Source organism: Choloepus didactylus, chromosome 13 (genome assembly GCF_015220235.1).
Source record: "Choloepus didactylus isolate mChoDid1 chromosome 13, mChoDid1.pri, whole genome shotgun sequence".
NCBI classification, from domain to species: Eukaryota; Metazoa; Chordata; class Mammalia; order Pilosa; family Megalonychidae; genus Choloepus; species Choloepus didactylus.
In genome coordinates, this window is record NC_051319.1 from 1892065 (window position 1) to 1911817 (window position 19753).

At 35.6% G+C, this 19753-nt stretch overlaps 1 protein-coding gene across 5 annotated transcripts in view; it reads left to right on the forward strand.

Moving 5' to 3' along the window:
• TRAPPC13 (trafficking protein particle complex 13) overlaps positions 1-19753 on the forward strand; it is a 71873-nt gene that overhangs the window by 47888 nt on the left and 4232 nt on the right. For 3 of the 5 annotated variants that reach the window (XM_037801054.1, XM_037801055.1, XM_037801059.1), the window contains 5 exons: positions 3073-3200; positions 12393-12465; positions 13539-13583; positions 16710-16727; positions 18656-18789. In XM_037801054.1, coding sequence (XP_037656982.1) covers positions 3073-3200; positions 12393-12465; positions 13539-13583; positions 16710-16727; positions 18656-18789 — 398 coding nt within the window. The remainder of the gene's footprint in view (positions 1-3072; positions 3201-12392; positions 12466-13538; positions 13584-16709; positions 16728-18655; positions 18790-19753) is intronic. The other 2 variants (XM_037801056.1, XM_037801058.1) reach the window with 1 other exon arrangement.

Here is a 19753-nt window from a genome sequence, read left to right on the forward strand (position 1 = left end):
TTTTTCTACTCATCCATCCATAAACTAGACAAAGTGGAGTGTGGTCCTTATGGCTTTCCCAATCCCATTGTCACCCCTCATAAGCTACATTTTTATACAACTGTCTTCGAGATTCATGGGTTCTGGGTTGTAGTTTGATAGTTTCAGGTATCCACCACCAGCTACCCCAATTCTTTGGAACCTAAAAAGGGTTGTCTAAAGTGTGCGTAAGAGTGCTCACCAGAGTGACCTCTCGGCTCCTTTTGGATTCTCTCTGCCACTGAAGCTTATTTCATTTCCTTTCACATCCCCCTTTTGGTCAAGAAGATGTTCTCCGTCCCACAATGCCGGGTCTACATTCCTCCCCGGGAGTCATATTCCACGTTGCCAGGGAGATTCACTCCCCTGGGTGTCTTATCCCACGTAGCAGGGAGGGCAGTGATTTCACCTTTCAAGTTGGCTTAGCCAGAGAGAGAGGGCCACATCTGAGCAACAAAGAGGCATTCGGGAGGAGGCTCTTAGGCACAACCATAGGGAGGCCTAGCCTCTCCTTTGCAGCAACCGTCTTCCCAAGGGTAAAACTTATGGTAGAGGGCTCAACCCATCAAACCACCAGTCCCCTATGTCTGTGGTCATGTTAGCAACCATGGAGGTGGGGTAGGCGAATACCCCTGCATTCTCCACAGGCTCCTCAAGGGGGCACTAAGATGTGGCCTTTTAAAAGGGTCAGATGTTTTGTAGAATATCCCTCAATTTGGGTTTATCTGATGTTTCCTCATGATTAGATTGAGTGTTGTATTTTTGGCAGGAATACTATACAATGGTATATCTGAGCCGCCTGGTACGAGCTTGTAGCAGCTCATGAGACTTGACTGCACATATCTTCCCAACTACCATTTGATAGCTTGAAACCTCTGTTCTCTGGAAACTTATTTTAAAGGTTTTAAAAATATTTTTTTCTCTTTTCTTGAACATGGACCCCTTAACTATACCGAACTTTTTCCTAACAGACTCTGAAGAGGTCTTACAATTTTAAACATTGTATATTTTGCTAGCTTTATTCAACTTGCTTGGAATGTTTCCCCTGCGTGTTTTCCTCTCAGCCTTTTCAAATCCTACTAATCTAAAAACAATTTGCAGCAAGAAGCCTGCCCTAAAATTAAAATTTTATTCCCCTACCCTAAACCAGGCCTCCATTTCCCCCTTATGCTGCTCTTTTACAAGCTTCTAACAAACTATAATAATTTACTTGTTTATTATTAGTTGTGTCATGTTTCCCTGCTCCTCCCAGGAGAATGTAAACTCCCTAGAGCAGGAATTTTGGTCTGTTTTGTTCACTGATACATCTGCAGTTCTTGGAAAAGGCCCTATTGTAGTAGATAATTAGGAAATAAATGTTCATCACAGCATTATTTATAACAGTGAAAAAGGAGAAAAACAAAACTTTTCAGCCATATATGATATACACTGTAGTTATGCTTAATGTTTAAAAAATGACAACGAAAATATGTTGGATAGGAAGCCAGTGGGTTTCAGTATTTCTTTTTTTCCTTCTTTCTCTGATTTCTAAAATGTGTGTTAGGGAATCTGAATCTCAGCTCACACTACTAATTATTTGTAAAACCATGGGTAAGTTGTTACTTTTCCAAGCCTTAGTTTCATTATCTGTAATGTAGGGATAATAATAAAGGATTGTGAGGATTTAATGAGTAATGTGCTTAGAATAGGGCCTTGCATATAATAGGTACCCAATAAACATGAATTACTGGGATTTTATAACTGAATGTAAGAAAAGAGACAGCACTGATATCCCAATTCAAAGAGTTCAGCATCAGGAGTGTTAGATTAGAATTAATTGCCTAAAACCTGTTAACTGGTTTTAAAAGAAACGAAAACTTAAAAGAATCTATTTCTTATGTTAAAAACCTTCACTGGTCCCCATAACCTAATGTGATCTTTGCTTTTTCTGAATTTTTCTTGACATTTGCCTTGAAGTTTTATCATAACTTCATTTATTCATTCAATATTCAACAAATATTTATTAATTGCCTACTGTGTGCCAGGCACCGTGCTATAGTGGTGAGCAAGAGAAGACAAGAGGTTCCTGCCTCCATAGACCTTACATTTCTGGTAGGGGAGACAGAAAGCAACAGGTCAACAAAATCATAAATAAGGTAATTAACAGATTGTGATACATGTTCAAAGGATATAAATTGAATGTGATAGAGAATATCCACGATTAAGGGAGGGTGCTATTTTAGGTCATTAGAGTAATAAGTGTTCAAAAAGAAATAAAAGAGGGAATATAATAGTAACTGAGGGGGGTGCTATTTTAGAGAAGGTAGTCCTTTCTTAGTTGGTGATTTTAATGCTGTTCTCCAGTTCTCTTACAAATTAATTGACCTCTGACATCTAATATTATTGTTTTGAAAGGTTATTTTTATTATCTTTTAGTGTTTATACTAACAAATGTATGCACATATATCTATATTTGTTTCTGTAATGCCTCCAATTCCAGTCCAACACCAAAAGCTTTCATTCTAGCCTTCCCCCTTTCAACATTTGTACCTTTTTTCTCCAAAGGTGAGAAACCTGTTGCTGATTATCCATAACCTGTTTATTTTTGTTTGTTTCTTTAAGCCTAGTTACAGAATTCCTAGCCCATACCTCTTGAAAAACAAATGTACTAACAACAGGATAATATTTGTGAACGTTCTTGTTTTTAGCCTTACACTACAGTCAAGATTTTGGTTTCCAAACTTAAATTAGTTCTTTTTTACCCCTTTCTCCCCTCCAATGTGCTTATGTTCTTTATTTGTAACACAGTTAGGTTCATTTGTTACTTTTTGTATTCTATTCTATTTTGGGTTTCCCCACCTCCTGGTTGATTTTATTTATTTATTTTGGGGGAGGGGATATGACCCGTGGTTCCAAACATCAAAGCTATACAGAAAAGTTTATGCAGAGAAATGTTGTTCCCCCTTCATCCCTTCTTCCTCTTCCCTTCTAATCCCCTATTCTTTCCACCCATACCCACGCATACCCTATAGGTAACCAGTCTCGATTGGATTTTTCTTATCTCTTTTTTTTAAGGCTGATCTTCAGACAAGTTCTCAGCGTTTAAATCTTTCAGCCTCCAATGCTGCGGTGGCTGAACTTAAACCTGATTGTTGTATTGATGATGTAATACATCATGAAGTAAAGGAAATTGGAACACACATGTAAGGTTTAATTTTACTCATTCTAAAAGTCTTTTTCTTAATAAAATATCTTTATTTGACATTTTTTGCTTTCTTCCCTCTTATCATTAAGCCAAATTGACTTCAAAAGTAATTTTTTTTTCTGTATTTACATACTTACCAGAAACAAACTTTAAATGTTTCTTCCATAGGGAAAATTCTGGTTTATCCTCATTTACCTCTAGTTTCTTATTTATGTCTATAGACAGTTCTGTCTATAAAGCGGAAAGCCATGTAGATGTTGAAAAATTCAAATTCTGTATTCCTGACTGCTGTCTGTATTTATATATAAATGTTCTACATTTCTTTTAGTCTGAGAAGCGAATATGAAAATTTCAGCCATCTGAAGTAATTTTAGACTTTTCCATTTCCCTAACTACCTTCACGTCTAATCAATTCAAAGTTGTATTAATTCCTCTTAAATGTTTTCCATTCATCCCCTTGTGGTAATGTTCTTCTAATCGATTCCTGTGGGTGTAGACCTATTGTGGATGCAACCTTTTGGTTAGGTTATTTCACTTGAGATGTGACCCACTGCATTTACGGTGGGTCTTAATCCTTACTGGAGTCCTTTATAAGAGGATAAAACACATACAGAAGCTAAGAGATGAAATTAAGAGATGCTAGAAGAGAGAAACACCCAGAGAAGTTTAGAGAAAAAGCCACAGATGAAGAAGCCAGAAACTGAGGCAATGAAACTCAAGAGAGAAGGACCAGCAGATGTCGCCATGTGCCTTGCTATCTGACAGAAGAGCCCAAGGTTGCCAGTAACTGGTCTTCAGAGAAGGTGTTACCATTCCTCTATTGGCCAAACTCCCCCCACCCACCCAAATGGGTCTCCTGTCTGGTGTCACTCACACCAATAGAACGAAACCAGGTTCAGTAAAGCACAGCAGCCCTTTATTCTTTGGCCAAAGAATGGAGAAGGGTGAACTCATGTCCAAAAGGTAACTTCTCCCTGAAGGGAGGTGAGTGGGAGTGATCAAGTAACTTCTCCCCAGAAGGGAGGTGAGAGGGATTCATCAGGTAACTTCTCCCCAAAGGGAGGTGAGTGGGATTCTAAAGGTAACTTCTCCCCATAGGGACGTTGAGTAGGATCCTTCAGGGGATGCATGTGCAGGTGGTTGGGGCAGGTGGGCAAGAGGACTTCTAAAGAATTCAAGGGGCTTTTTGAAGAATGGGTTTTGAGCATGCACAGTCTTCGGTCATACTAGATACATACATCATATGATCAGAAAAGGGCATCTAAATTCTGCCCAGAGGTGGAGAATTTACTACTATAATGAGTGTGCCAGTTTGAATGTATTATGTCCCCCCAAATGCCATTATCTTTGATGTAATCTGATGTGGGCAGACCTGTCAGTATTAATTAGATTGTAATTCTATGAGTGTTTCCATGGAGATGCACCCCACCCAACTGTGGGTGATGACTCTGATTGGATAATTTCCATGGAAGTGTGACCCCACCCATTCAGGGTGGGTCTTGATTACTAGAGCAGTATATAAGCTCAGACAGAAGGAGTGAGCTTGCTATAGCCAAGAGGGACACCTTGAAGAAAGTACAGGAGCTACAGATGAGAGACAGTTTGAAGATGGCTGTTGAAAGCAGACTCTCGCTTCTGGAGTAGCTGAGAGAGGACAAATATCCCAAGTGCAACTAAAAGTGACATTTTTGAGGAACTGCAGCCTAGAGAGGAACATCCTGGGAGAAAGCCATTTTGAAACCAGAACTTTGGAGCAGACGCCAGCCATGTGCCTTCGCAGCTAACAGAGGTTTTCTGGACATCATTGGCCATCCTCCAGTGAAGGTACCCAATTGCTGATGCATTACCTTGGACACTTTATGGCCTTAAGACTGTAACTGTGTAACCAAATAAACCCCCTTTTATAAAAGCCAATCCATCTCTGGTGTTTTGCATTCCGGCAGCATTAGCAAACTAGAACAATAAGCAAAGGTGAAGTAGGGTCAGGGTTGGGGTTTAGTGCACGTGCTCTGGGAAGGAGACTGTCCCTGCTAAAGCAAGGCAGGAACCTACGTTAGCATCGAGATGGGTTCTTGCTTTTTCATTTGCTGGGGACTTTGTGGTTCACCACAGGCATAGGGGCAATGGCTGCAGGAGCTGCAGTTTTTAGCAGTTCAGCTTCTTTGCAGATGTTTGCAGTTACATTTTTCTGAAAATATGTACATCTCAAGCAAAGACAGAAGTTCGATGGAAGTTTTTATGGGCGACCTTCTGTGTCAGGCTTCATCCTGATGACAAATCCCTCCTCTCTCTGTACCCTGCACCTCATTCTTGAGGGGTGCTGAAGGCTAAAGGTCTCTCTTCTGTAGCTGCATCCAGCTGAATGTGGGCATTGTCATGGGGCCCCATAGAGGAGCAGAGGTTTTCCCTGGCTATTTTAAGGTATGTTTGATTGTCACTGTGTTGAAGACCTAATTGTTTGTAACCCTGAGTTATAATCATCTGTAACTTAGTGGCCTCAAGTCTCTCGATTACAAAGGATGTTAGGCTTTTCAACCCTGGAGTAATCATAACATCCCGCACCCAGTTATGTAAGTCTTCCTTCCTGTAATGGGTTCTTTCATGTTCTTCTCTGAATGCATGAAAGGTAATAGTTTTTTGGAAGAAAAACTGTCCATGCCTATTGGTAAACTAGCGCCTGTTCTCACTGAACCCCCCTTTTAATGCTTTTTCCTTTTCTTCCTTCCCCTGTGTATATGGGGACATATTTCTTTGTGTTGGGCTTTTTAGGAAGAAGGGGCAGGATTGATATTCTGCAGTGTTCTTGGGCTGCTCATCTCATGACAGAATCTGCCTTGTTATTTCCTTTTTATTATTTTAGCCTCCCCTTTTTGGTGTCCTCTGCAATGGACTACTGCCTCTTTCTTTGGGAGTTTTACTGCGTCTAAGAGTTATAGTATAGTGGGACTATTTTTTACTCATTAATTTTCTGAGGTGAGCATTCTCCTCTCCTTCCAGATAGCTCTCTGGGCATGGAGAATGGTATAAGCATACTTGGAGTCTGTAAATGTTTACTACTATGTCTTCCTAATTACAAATCTCGGGTCAGGGCCATGAGCTCCACTGTCTGAGCAGAGGTTCCTGGAGGCAATGCTCTTACCTCTATTGTTTGATACCACTGCATATCCTTCTAGCCTCTTCCCTTCTCTTATGTAACTGCTCCCATCCATAAATTATTCCTTCTCTGCACCATTTTGTTGCTCACTTTCTAAATCTGCTCTGCTGGAGTAGACTGCATCTATTGTTTCAGTACAGGTCATGCTCTAGGGCTGTTGATTCTTCTAGCAACAAAGTGGCAAGGTTTAGGGTTTAGCATGTTTTCATAGTTAATTCTGGGTTGTCTAATATCATGGCTTGGGTCTGGATTGTCCTTCCTGGTGAGAGCCATTCAGTCCCTTTGGCCTTAACTAGAGTCTGCGCTCGGTATCGTGTCCAGATGGGTACAGGCTGGCCAAAAGTTAGTTTCCCTGCTCCCTTTAAGAGGGAAGTGGTGGCTGCTATTACTCTTAGACATGGTGGCCAGTCCTTTGATTTCTGGTCCAACTGTTTTGAGAAGCATGCTACCACTTTAGTTAGAGGCCCTAGCTTTTGAGTTAATACCTCAAGGGCTGCTCCTGCTTTCTCACAGATGAAGAGATGAAAAGGCTTAGTGAAGTCTGGAAGACATAGAGCCAGAGCTTGTAGCTTTTCAGCTTTCTAAAGGCTTAGTTACATTTTGGTTCCCACTCTATAGGGACGTCCTCCTTGCTCTTAAGTTGCTCATAGAGGGGTTTGACTATTAGGCCAAAGTTAGGTATCCATATCCAACAGAACCCTGCATCCGCAAGAAGTCCCTGAGTTGTCTCTTTGTTTAGGGTGAGGCCAGATTACAAATAGCTTCCTTTCTTTCTTGAGAGAGACTACTGTGTGTTTAATTAGTGTAAATCTTAGGTTGATGACCTTAGTGAGTGAGATTTAAGCCGCCTTTTTGGATACTTAGCTCTTTTTGGATAAATGGTTTAAGGTGGTAACTGTATTTTTATCTGGTAGTTCTTTGGATGAGCTGGCTGTAAGCAGGCTACCTACATACTGAAACAGAACCCCTTGGTCAAGGTGGAAATCACTTAAATTTTTAGCTAGAATTTCTCCAAAGATAGTTGGGGAGTTTTTAAATCCCTGGGGCAGGACTGTCTAGCAGAACTGCCTCTTTTACTGGGTGTCTGGGTCTTGCTGTTCAGAGGTAAATATCTCTTGGGACTCCTGGACTAGAGGGATACAGTAAAAGGCATCCTTGAGATCTAGTACTGAGTTCCAAGTATTCTCAGAAGATAGAGAAGCTAGCAAGGTGTAGGGATTTGGGACTACAGGGTAGATGTCCTCGGCAGCCTCAGTGACTGTTCTTCAATCTTGCACTATCCAGTACACCCTGTTGGGTTTTTAACTGGAAGGATCGGGATGTTGTAGGCTGATCTGCAGGGCTGAAAGAGTCCTTGACTTAGCAGGTTTTTCATTATAGGGGCTTTGCCCTTCAAGGCTTCCTGCTTTAGGGATATTGTCTCCTGTTGGGACAGGTGTGCCCTGGTTTTAGCGTTGCTATTACTGGCTGGGCTTCTTTGGCCCATCTTACTAGCCCTTGTGCTCAGTCTCTAGGATCTATTCCTGGCAGGTCTGTAAGAGGTGGATTGACCAGGCCTCTTCTGTCCCTTTGGTCATTAACATGAGAAGTTTGTGTCCCTATGAGAGGGGAACATTTATTTCTAACTTATTTCCTTATAGATATGACTGTTCCTAACTTACATAAGAGATATCTTCTTAATAAAGGGTTGGGGCACTCTGGGATGTACAGGAAGGAATGCAACAGTTTATTCATTTAATTTGCACTTCAGGATTCTATAAATGACTTACTGTTGGCATTTCCTGTTATCCCCATTATATTACATTTTTGTTGAGTAAATCTGCCAAGTTTGGTGTTGATTATGTGGCTCCAGTGTCTATTAAAAATTTGACAGGCTTGTCCCCTATGTCCAGTGTCAGCCAGGGCCCCTCGGGAGTTATGCTGATATGCCTGGGGGGCTGGTGAGGAGCTCCCAGACCTCATTATTCTTCATCTGTCTGGATCATCTGAAAGTGTCTTCAGGGGGACCTGGTTAGGGCATTCCCTGTTCTTCCCTCACTGTGGTCGATTGGGACAGTCCCCTTTCCAGCGCCTGTCCTACTTACAATAGGCATACTGGTTTGGCCTTAACTTCCATGGTTTTTCTTTCTTCCTGGGCAGTGGGGGCTCACTCACCAGTGTCGTCTGTCTCTTGCACAAATCTCTTTCCTGATTTACCCGTCTGACACTGGAGGGCAACAGCCATCAGGGTGGCATTCTGCTGGGCCTTTCTGACCTTTTTCTTTTCATCCTCTGTATCTCAACTGTTGAACATCTTGTTGGCAACCTCTGCCAGCATAGACATGGGATGGGGGGGGGGGGTCAGGTTCTAACTCTGATTTCTGTAGCTTGCACCTGATGCCTGGGCACTTTGTAAAAGAAAGTGTGCTTTGAGGACTGTGCTGCCTAGAGCTTTCAGAGGATTGTGGGTCTAGGGTAGTACAGAGCCTTAGACATTCCTTTAGTCTGTCAAGGACAGAGAATTCTTGCGGTGTCTGTTCTGTTTTTAATCTTGTTCAAATTTATGGGCTTTTTCCCAGTGGCTTTCATTCCCCCTCAGGAGCATGTTCATATTCTGATCGTGTTCTAGCTTCTGTTTGTCCTGATCACCTAGATAGTTCCACCCAGGATCCTGTCTGGGATGGCTGAGTTATCTGGTCTCTTTAATTAGGTGACTGGAATGGTCATGATTTTCTTTATCTGCTTCTTCCCTTGCTTTTGTTAAGACAGTGATCATTTCCTCTCCCATCAGTCAAATGTTTAGGAGGGATTGTATGTCAGCCTGGTTGGATGTGAGTGAGGAAAATATTTCTCATTAGGTTTTATGTTGACTAAAACAGAAAATTTAGAGTATGTATAAAATAAATTTTTCTTCATTGGTCCCACATAGGAATTAAAGTTTCAAAATATAGATAATATGATTTTTTTACTTTGAATTCTGATTCACCTTAGTTCCAGTTAAATCAGTTTCATTGAAGTTTGATCCTTCCTTTAAGAGCTTTTTCAATAGTGGCTACATGGAGTCATTTTCTAGAATTAATGTAGCTCCTTTAGTATTTGCAGAGCAAGAGAACTTTAATTTTGAGTCTCAGGTGTTGCCCAGATACTCAAAGTTCCAGGGAGCTACTAGGTTATACATAAAGAGCAAAGCATTTTAGAAATTAGAAGTAGCAAGTGAAGCTCAGGAATAAATGTGACTGTTGTAAGAGCTTACAGTCTGGGCTTTGATTTTTTTATGAGCATCTTCCAAATGAAGCTATTTCCAGAAACAAAACATTTGTCAGTGACTTATCTCTAGGTTATTAACCACAGACTATAGCGAAAGTTTTTCTATTGGTTTTCTTTCATATTTTTACTAGGAAAAATAATGCAACTGATAAAGAAGGTTGATTGTTTTTGTGACATATAGTATCTTTAAAATAATTAAAACTATTAATAGCATTATACTGTTGTCTAACATGCAGATTAATATTAGGATATAACATGGACAATGAGAACACCATTTTTAGAAATTTTATATAGTCTAAATGTTTATATGAACAATATTTTATTAATATAAATTTAAACAACAGAATGTTAGAAAATCGCTGTAATTTTTATATTTCTTAAACACTTCTCATGCAACTCATAACATATTAAATGAACTTAACTATTTTTAGCACCTCATTTTATAAAGTGAAAGAACAAATCCATTGCAATAACTTGAAGTAAAAAGATATATTTTAGGGTTTACCTTGAGAAATTAAAATATCAAAGATATTGCCCTATTGATGCCTTAATTGGGACATTTTCACAGCTTTAGAACTGTAAGCTAATAAATCCCTGATTGTTAAAAGCCCATGCATTTCTGTTATATTGCATTTCATCAGCTTTAGCAAACCATAACACCCCTCCTCTCCATCTCTACTTTTGTATCCATTTTTGCTTCTCTTCTTTGTCTGTACCCATTAAATTATAGATTTGCTTTTATTTATTCAGTCATTTTGGTGAAAACCTCTGTTGTAGGCACTTTTTAATATATATTGTTTTTGATTTGAGCTTTGGAGTCAAATTTTTCCTCCACCATTTATTAATGTGATCTTGGTAAGCCACTTAGCTCTTCAATGACCTCCACTGCTCTTAGAGAAAATTCTGACTTTAGCATAGCTTTTACAAAGCTGTCCATAACCTAATGCTTACCAACCATTCTAGTTCTCACTTTTTTGGTCACTCATCCATTCCCTCTCTACACTGTAGTCATATTGGACTTCTTTTACCTCAGAACTTCATGCCTTGAAATTTGTTTTCCCCTTACAAAGAAATGCTTTCATCATTTTGCTTAGTTAACTTCCATTTTTTCTTCATATCTCAGTTTTAGTATAACTTCCTCAAGGAGTCTTTCCTGCCTACCTAGACTGGATTAAACTTTTGTGTATTCCATAGCACCTACAACTTATTTTTTATGTCTTTCATACTTAACAATTATTTAGAATCCCAATATTCCATACCATTAAGCTGTGGAGGTGGATAAAGTAAGATATATCCCCAGGATCTAGGAGAGAACAGTAGTCAGTATTTGTTGAAGGTAAATTTATTGAAATGCTATTAAATGTGTAAAATCCCTGCTTTATAAAATATGAGACTCATGTGGAATTAATACCTAGTAAATGATGGCATAGAACTCAATTACGGATCTAATTTCCAACCTGTACTGTGCTTACAGTGCTTCCCACCGTGAGCACTTTGAGGACAAATGTTGTATTTTGATCAACTCTTTATCTCTAGTACCTAGCTTAGTATTGGACACAAGTATAATGGAGAAATTAAATTTTTATATCACCACCTAGTAAAGCCACTGTTAAAATATTAACATATTCTTTATAGTCATTTTATGTGCATATATATAAGCAAATGTATATAAATAATTTAACATTTTACAAAATTTGATTTATTACAAGTGTTTGTCTTTTTCAATTCACTGTGAATATTTTCATCCATCAGCAAATATTATTTGAAAAACAGTTTTTAAACAGCTGCATCTTGTACAATCATTTGGTTGATACACTTCGTTTTCCCTAATGCTGGATGCTTCAGTTGTTTCCATTTTTTCACTAGTATAAATGACACAGTGTTGAACACCTTTATATACAAAATGCTTAATAGTCCTTCATGATAGATTGCTTGAAGTAGGTTTACCTTGGGAACATGTAAGTATTTTTTAAGGCTCTTTTGCTAAAGGTATGTTTTCCAAATTCCTTATAACAAATAGAGTAAGAAAGATCAGTTTCTACAGACCTTCACCAACCCTGATACCACTTATAGGGAATTTTTGCCAAATCTTGATAGATGGAAAAATCTTATCTATTGTTTTAATTTGCTTTGATTAATTGGGAGGCTGGAAATTTTCACATTTTTGTTAGGTAGTTACAGTACTGTGATTTATCTATGTATTCCTTTGCTCATATTTTAAGTGAGATATTAATGCTTTTCAATTTATAAGAACTCTGTGTATTAAGAATCTAACCATTTTCTCATCATATATTAGAAGTATTTTATCCCAGTTTATTGTCTGCTATTTTGTTTTAGTGTTTTTTACTTATTTTTATTTTTAAATTTTTATGTAAACTAATCTAATAGTCTTTTCCTTTTCATTGTATTTATGTTAAGTTTTTCCCCATCTAAAAAAAAATAAATTTGTGTGTATCTTTTTCTAGTTACTATAATTTTATTTTTTATTTTTATTTTGGTTATTCTGGGATTTATTTTTTAATATATTTCACCTTTCCAAGGAAAATGTCCTGGCTTCCTGCTCCAAAATTGTGTCTTTCATTTTACTAATCAGAGCTTTCTTTTTCATGTCGTTAGCTCTACATCTGCTGGAACTTTTTTTAACATGCTTTAGCTTCATTTGGCTACGTTTTCACATCACTGGTGTAAGGGTTTTTCAACTCTGTGGGTAATATTGAGGTATGTTACATTTATTGTTAAGCAATAAAATTGAAAATGATTACAAATCATTAAGACATCTTTCTATTTCAGCTTGGTGTGTGCAGTGAGTTATACAACTCAAAGTGGAGAAAAAATGTATTTTAGAAAGTTCTTCAAATTTCAGGTATTGAATATGAAAATGGTCACCAGTTTTTAAATGGTTTTTAAACACCTACCCACCTCACGCCACCCCCAGAACTGTATAGTTATTCCTGTTTATCTGCAATGAAAACAAACACCAAATAAAGCAAATAGCTCAATCCTTTTGAATTTGTCATATTACTAGCAATATAAAGTTAGCCTAAATTAAGTTAAATAAAAGAGCAAAATATCGTTGCTAATGTAATGTTTTTTGTAATGAAACTGGAAGACTTTTATCCAAAGGAAATAATTGTTTTTTTCATGATTTGATAAAACATACAAGAATATAGACAAGAGATGAATGAGTGTCAAGTTCAGCTAAAATGAGTATAAATATTATCAATTTCTAAAGAACTATTTAAAGGAGAGATTATTGACTTGCGGTGAGTGAACCAAACTTCTTCAGAGACTTCATGTATTACTGGAATGGTAGGTAGAATTTTGTACTTACTTGGAATTTTCAAAGTCCATGATCCAAAAATGGTGAAAACCCACTGGTTTAATACATTTGTATCTGTATGGGGCTAGAAGGGAGAGGGGAGCAGTGGGAGGGGAGTGGAGATAGGAAATGCCATATGTATCTATGTAAATATAAATCTAGATCTGTTTTTTTTTTTTTTTATTCCTCTGTAAATGGAAGAAAAAGCACTTTCAGTAGGAAAAATATTTGCAATTGCTTTGTTGCAGCAATCAGTTGTTTAAGATTTTTGCATGCCTTCTAAAAGAAAATGAAAGGAGGCTCATTTGCTTTTTTTGTAAACATTTTTTGTGAAATATAACATACATATAGAAAATACATAAAATATATGTTCACTTTACCAAAATATTATGAAGTGAACACTGTGTAACCATCACCCAGTCAAGAAATGATGCATTTGGAAACTACATTTGGATTTTTTTTTTTTTTCCAAGTGTTGCATACCCATTAGAAAAGTCTTTTAAAATTAAAATTGGAAAATGGGTTTGATGACTTTAGGCCTTGTGATTTAAAATAAGCAAAAATAAAATGTTCAAAGGATAAGAATCTCCTCTCATTGATATGCTTTTTTCAACCAGGTTCTCAAACCATTGGATGTGAAAACCAAATTTTACAATGCAGAAGTAAGTATTGGGTATTCCTGGGATTTTTAGGAATTAAACATTAAGGTCTTAATTTACTAAAAATCTGATATATTACATTGAAGTAAATTGCTGATATGACTGTATTCTTTGTGAAAAATGAGTATAAAGTTCAATCAAAAGTGAATAGTTTCTGAGAACTTAGTGCTTAATTGGTACAGAATTTCTGAGTAGGGTGATGGAAAAGCTTTGGTAATGAATGGATGGTGGTGATGGTAGCACAACATTGTGAATGTAATTAACACCACTGAACTATATACTTGAAAAGTGGTTAAAATGAGAAATTTTATGTTGTATATATGTTACCACAATTAAATGTTTTCTTTAAAAGTAATTTCAAGTGTACAGCTCTTAATCTGCTGTTTTCAGCCTACATGGAATCAAGATTTTTTTTTCTGAGTTAATTTTGTGAGGCTTCCCCCACTTCATTAAATGATTGCTCTGTAATTCCATTTAATGGTTGTTGCTATTGTTTAAGAACAATGACAATCCATTTATAGTGTTCTATATATTATAAAAAAGTAGATCTAACCTTACAAAGTAGATTTAATATTCACATGGAAAAATATTGACAAGTAAAGCTCAGCACATTAAATTCCTTGCCCTGGGAAGTTGGAAGTAGGTTGATGAGTTTGGTGAATGGCTTGAAAATATACTTGGGAGAAACAGCTTTAGAAAAAAATAGAGAAAGAAGTGACTTTCAGAATAGAAGATAAACTATCTCCTCTCCTAACAAAAAGAGATAAAAATAGAATTTGCCATAAGAGAAGAATTTTATTGATTGGATTTCTTTTACAGTATTCTATTTTATCTTGACTTATAGAGCTTCAGAGAAACCATATCTTTTCATGACCTCTAGCCCCCTCACCCCCACCCCAAAATGATGTATTTCTTACCACAGTGGTGAATTCAAAGATATCTAAATACAGTATTTTGGACTGAATATTATATCTCTATTAGTCTAAACCCTGATGTCGTTCAGAAATTTGCAGTCATATGACAAATTTGATAATAAATCTAAAGAGAATGATATAACAAGGTATGCTACAGGAATTCTAGGAATAGAAAAAAGACTTGGAAAAGTCTGAACAAGCTTGGTGGAAGAGGAGGCAAACTGGAGTGGAGACTAGAAGGAGTGGATGTTGGAAATAGACATGTGTCAGAACAGAGAGGGCATTCCAAGCAAGGTTACAGATACACCTGGAATATTGAGTAATAGTAAAGAACATCATATTTGATGGGAGGAACAGTCTCTTTAAGAAGAGAAGTAGATATTTTAAGAGTTGACATTTCTTTTTTGGGGGAAGGGAGTTGGGATACTACATAATTTGTTTCATGTTTTTTGCTATTGGTATATGGTTAATTAATTAGAGTATAGCCATTCAACTTTGTGAATTTCAAATAGTCTATCTGTGCTAGAAAAGTTTTCATTCATAGTATGAGGGGAGAATATCAACTATTTTGTTAGAATAGATATGTTAGAAAATTAAAAACAAATCAGGCTAGAGGTGGGTATTACTTCTATAATTGCCTCCTAAAAAGGCACATATTCAGCTATTTTAGATTTTTTTTATTGAAAATGTGGTACATTAAGATACTTGTTAAGTAGTTTTACAACACTGATATTCAGATTTGTAAACTATTTTTTATTCCTGGTTATTCCATAAATAATATAGCAGTCACATGCCCACAAAAGGAAACCCCACAATTATACCACACTACCAAGTAACTGATTTTCATTAATTCATATTCTCTTTCATTCTCTTTTCATTTACATAATAATACTCTGTTTTTATAATCATAGTAACAATTTAATTGTTAGTTAGAAAATTAGACATAATCTTTAAACTTTGCCAGCACACTTGAGGAAAATATTTTAGGTAAAATTTTGAACTTCTGAAAATAGACGTCTTTTTAGAAACCACGAGTGAATAAATGGGCATGTATCTGTAAGATATTTTATATTACCCACTAAGCATACAAATACTCTTCAGCCAGTAGCACAAGGCAGATTCTGTTGACCCCAACCAGGACTTGCAGATAGACTATAGGAGTCAGTAAACCACACTAGCATAGGAGGTGAAGCTTATTATTCTGTGCTGTAGTCCTTACACGAAGATTATATTATTAGCCACACATTTGCCTCAAACATAAGCTTTTGGGGCTGTTTCTAATAAGAGGCGAATCACCTAAGAGAAGAGAAATTTCATGAGAAACTTTGTTGTAGTTTTCCAAGATAGGAAAGCCTTGCAAGAAGATTGGTAATATTAGAAGCAAGGATGCAAACATTCGGTCACCTGCTAGGGACAGAGCCCCATGCCAGGTACTGAAGAGAAACAAATATAATCTGGACATCTTCTCAATATCAAAGAACTTAGAGCTAATGTAAGTCATTGACATAATTACAATATAACTCAAAAAAATAATAACGAAGTATAAGCAGTATACATTGGGAACATAGGTGAAAGACTATTTCCAGCTATACATTTTACAAAGGAGGTAACATTTGAGATAAACCTTGATAAATATAAGTAGCTTTAAAAATATATATGAAAAAGAAGACTAACTATGAAATCTTTAACATGAAGAGGATAAACATAGAACATCTGAAGTGGCCGTGCCCAGCATTTCCCAAAGTATGATCCATAGAACTATAATCACCCACGATGCTCCTTGGAAAAGAATTCCATTATTAGATAAGCTTAGGAGAAGCTGTATAGGATACATCTATTCTGAATGTGGTGGATGGTGTATATCCTACAAAATGATTTGTGAAAAATTACAATGTGGGTTAAAGAGTCACTGAACTGTAAAAGCCTGAGATACCTCTCTCCCCTAAAATGTATCCTTAAATATATTTGTTCCTGTTAAAATATTCAGCTGTAGTGTTCTCTGTATCATTGTCATTTAACCTTAACAGTTTCACCTTTTTAGGAAAATGATTTGTCATATATCCGTGTTGCTTTCTGTTTACTTTCTTGTGTACTAATGCTGTCTTGTTTAGTAAAGAACAAAAAAATGCAGAAATGCATTTTATTTTAAAGTTATTCTTTTTCTTTAATATTTAACTCTGATTTTTCTAATTTTTCTTTTTTATTTTTCCATTAGAGTGACCTCAGTTCTGTGGTAATTTGATTTTTATTATAAATTTCTATGCTTTTTTACTCACCACTTATTGACTGTCTGCCTAATTAATCTCTCTATAAAACATAGTGGAAAAACAAAGTTAGTTGTGAATATCCCCTATGTGGCTTCAGAAAGCTATATATATTATATTGATTGTCTTATTCTGTGGGAAAAAATTAGATTAAAGGTTAAATTGTCTTATTCTGTGGGAAAAAAATTAGATTAAATTAGATTAAAGGTAAATTGTCATTGAAACAATTATATTCTCATATTAGTATTTCTCCTTCACATGTTTTTTTGAAAGAGGCACGTTAACCTTGTTTAAAATAGCCTTGAGATTTTCACCACCTTGCTATAAAATATTCTACCATCCTTCAATTCTTTGAATAGACTGTGTAATTAAAATCCATCTTCAAATGCATAGCACTTTTCAATGTTAAGTCTGAATCTGGTAAAGATGAGCTTTTTGACAATAACAGTAAACAGAAGAAAATTAAAATTTCCCAAATTGGCTAAAATTATATTTTCCAATTTCCACATAAAATAAGGAACATTTTTTATATCACATTTCACACTTAATAACATCATCAGTTGCCTTGCTGAATTCTTGTATTAATTTTTCAGATGTAAAATTACTTTATACTAACTGTTCAGACTAACTTGATTTTCCATTATGCTGCTTGTTTTTCTTTCATTTGTCTAAACTCTTCCTAAACTTATGCAGACAACTGAAATGTGGGTCTGTGATTAATTTTTAAAAAGCAATGGATTGATGGGAGATACTTATTTTTTAAAAAAAAGGTAACAGAATAATGCCCTTAAATGCTGCATCCTTTTATGCTGATAAATCATTATATTTCTATTTTCATTTGAGCACATGTGCCAGGGACTAAAGAATCTTTTATTTTCAATAATAGTTCATTAAATTATAACTTCATCATTTCATTTTTGCAAATGATTTCTATTATTCTGACTTTTTATTACAAAACTTCATAAATGCCAAGTTTTTTATATTTCTGTATATTTATTATTAGGAAATTTTGAACAAAATAATTCTTCCATACTCTTAATATATCAGCTTTGATATAGGTTTGTTTCAAGTATGAACCAAGTTAGTCTGTTATCCTTCAATTAAAGAAAATAACAAAATAGCAGAAAAATAAAGACCTTTAGTGTCAATAATCAGGGAATAAAAAATGTATATAAAATTAAGTACATAACACATGATGACTGAAATATTGCTCAATAATATCAGTTTTCTCATCTGTTACTAAGGCTACAAATTACCTTTTGCTTCATTTAAAAGCTCTAACATTGTAGAATTCACATATTCTTCTCCTAGCTGTAAATATACATTTAAAATGAACCAAGACTCACTGGTGACCATTTACAAATTGCCTTAATTAAATCCTACAAGATTATAAAATGATTATTCGCAGTACTAGTGGTCCCTATACAGTATTAATTGAAGTATATGACCACAATTGAAGTTGTGTTATGTGGAAATATTTTAATAAAGACCTAAATATCTTGCATTATAACATATTGCTAAAATCATAGGTTCATGGGTAAATTCTTCATACTAAAGTGCATTTTAACTTTTTAATGACATGAAAAGATTTAGGATGTTTGTAAATGCAATTTCAGTTACATACATATTTTTAGAATGTTAATACAAAATACATTACAATTATCCCCCATCCATTGTTTGGCAAGGTATCAGTTGACTAACATTTGACTCTGCTCCTGTTAATTATGTTGGGATGAAGATTTCTTTTCTTGCATTAATTATGATAACTTTGATTTGCAGGCATGAACTAATCACATTTGTGGTTAATATTTTTTCTTCATATAGATCAAATATTGTTATTAAGTTAAATACTTAAGGTACCATCACACTTTGGTGGTTGTTTTTTTCATATCCTCAGACTGATGAAGTATTTCTCGAAGCCCAGATTCAGAATATTACAACCTCACCCATGTTTATGGAGAAGGTTTCATTGGAGCCATCTATAATGTACAATGTAGCAGAACTAAATTCTGTGGACCAAGCTGGAGAATGGTAAATATGGATTACAAACTGTTCTTGTTTTTAAAATATACGAGCTTTTCTAACATCCATTACTCTTGGGTGATTTAGATTTTTTATCTCAACAATACTACATCAGTGCTTCACTTATCCATTAAAAAAAAAAATAAGGATTCTAGCCCCTTGCATTTTTTATTTTACTATTCAAAGTACTTGTTCTTCCAGTTCTAACAAAAATTCAGTGAGATAAATACAGAAACTATCCTGCAAATGATGAAACTGAATCATGGTAAAGAATAGTGGAGAAGTTAGAAAGGGTAAGAGTGAGAGTGAATCTTAAAAAGAAATACTTTCCAACAATAAAAGGATTCGGCATAGGGACAAATGGTTTAATTTTTTTCATGAAAAGCAGTCATGTCTTTTGATAAGTAATTTACAAGAGGAAGAATAAATAGATATATGTTTGAGATTAATATGGATAAGGTAATAGCTGAGGAAAGTAGTACCTCATTTTCTTAAATAAGAATAAACGTTTCCTTTTATCTTATTATGGTGGACAGATACAGAAAAGTCTGTAGCCTCCACATCACTCACCCCCAACACCCACTGAGGAAAACAATTTTCCCTTCTTCTCCTAATCTGTGACCTCTTTTCTCTTATTTCATTTTGAAAATGATTGTTTATTTCAGAATGGAATGTCTCTTTTTAATTCTAAACTATTTTATTTGACAATTTTAGAGAAAAGGGACAGGATACTTCAGGTTCTTGTTTCTATTACATTTTTCATTTACTTCATGCATGTCCAGTATTTTAGGTTATACATTTCATTCTATTATAAAGAACCTGAAGATGTTCCAAGTCATATGCAGTTTATTCTATATAAATAACACATCAATCAGATGAAAATAATTAAAGAAAAATAAACCCTCTGTAGTACAAGTCCTTTTCATTTGTGTTGAAACCCACTGATCTCTTCTAGTCTTGATCTTTAAATGAT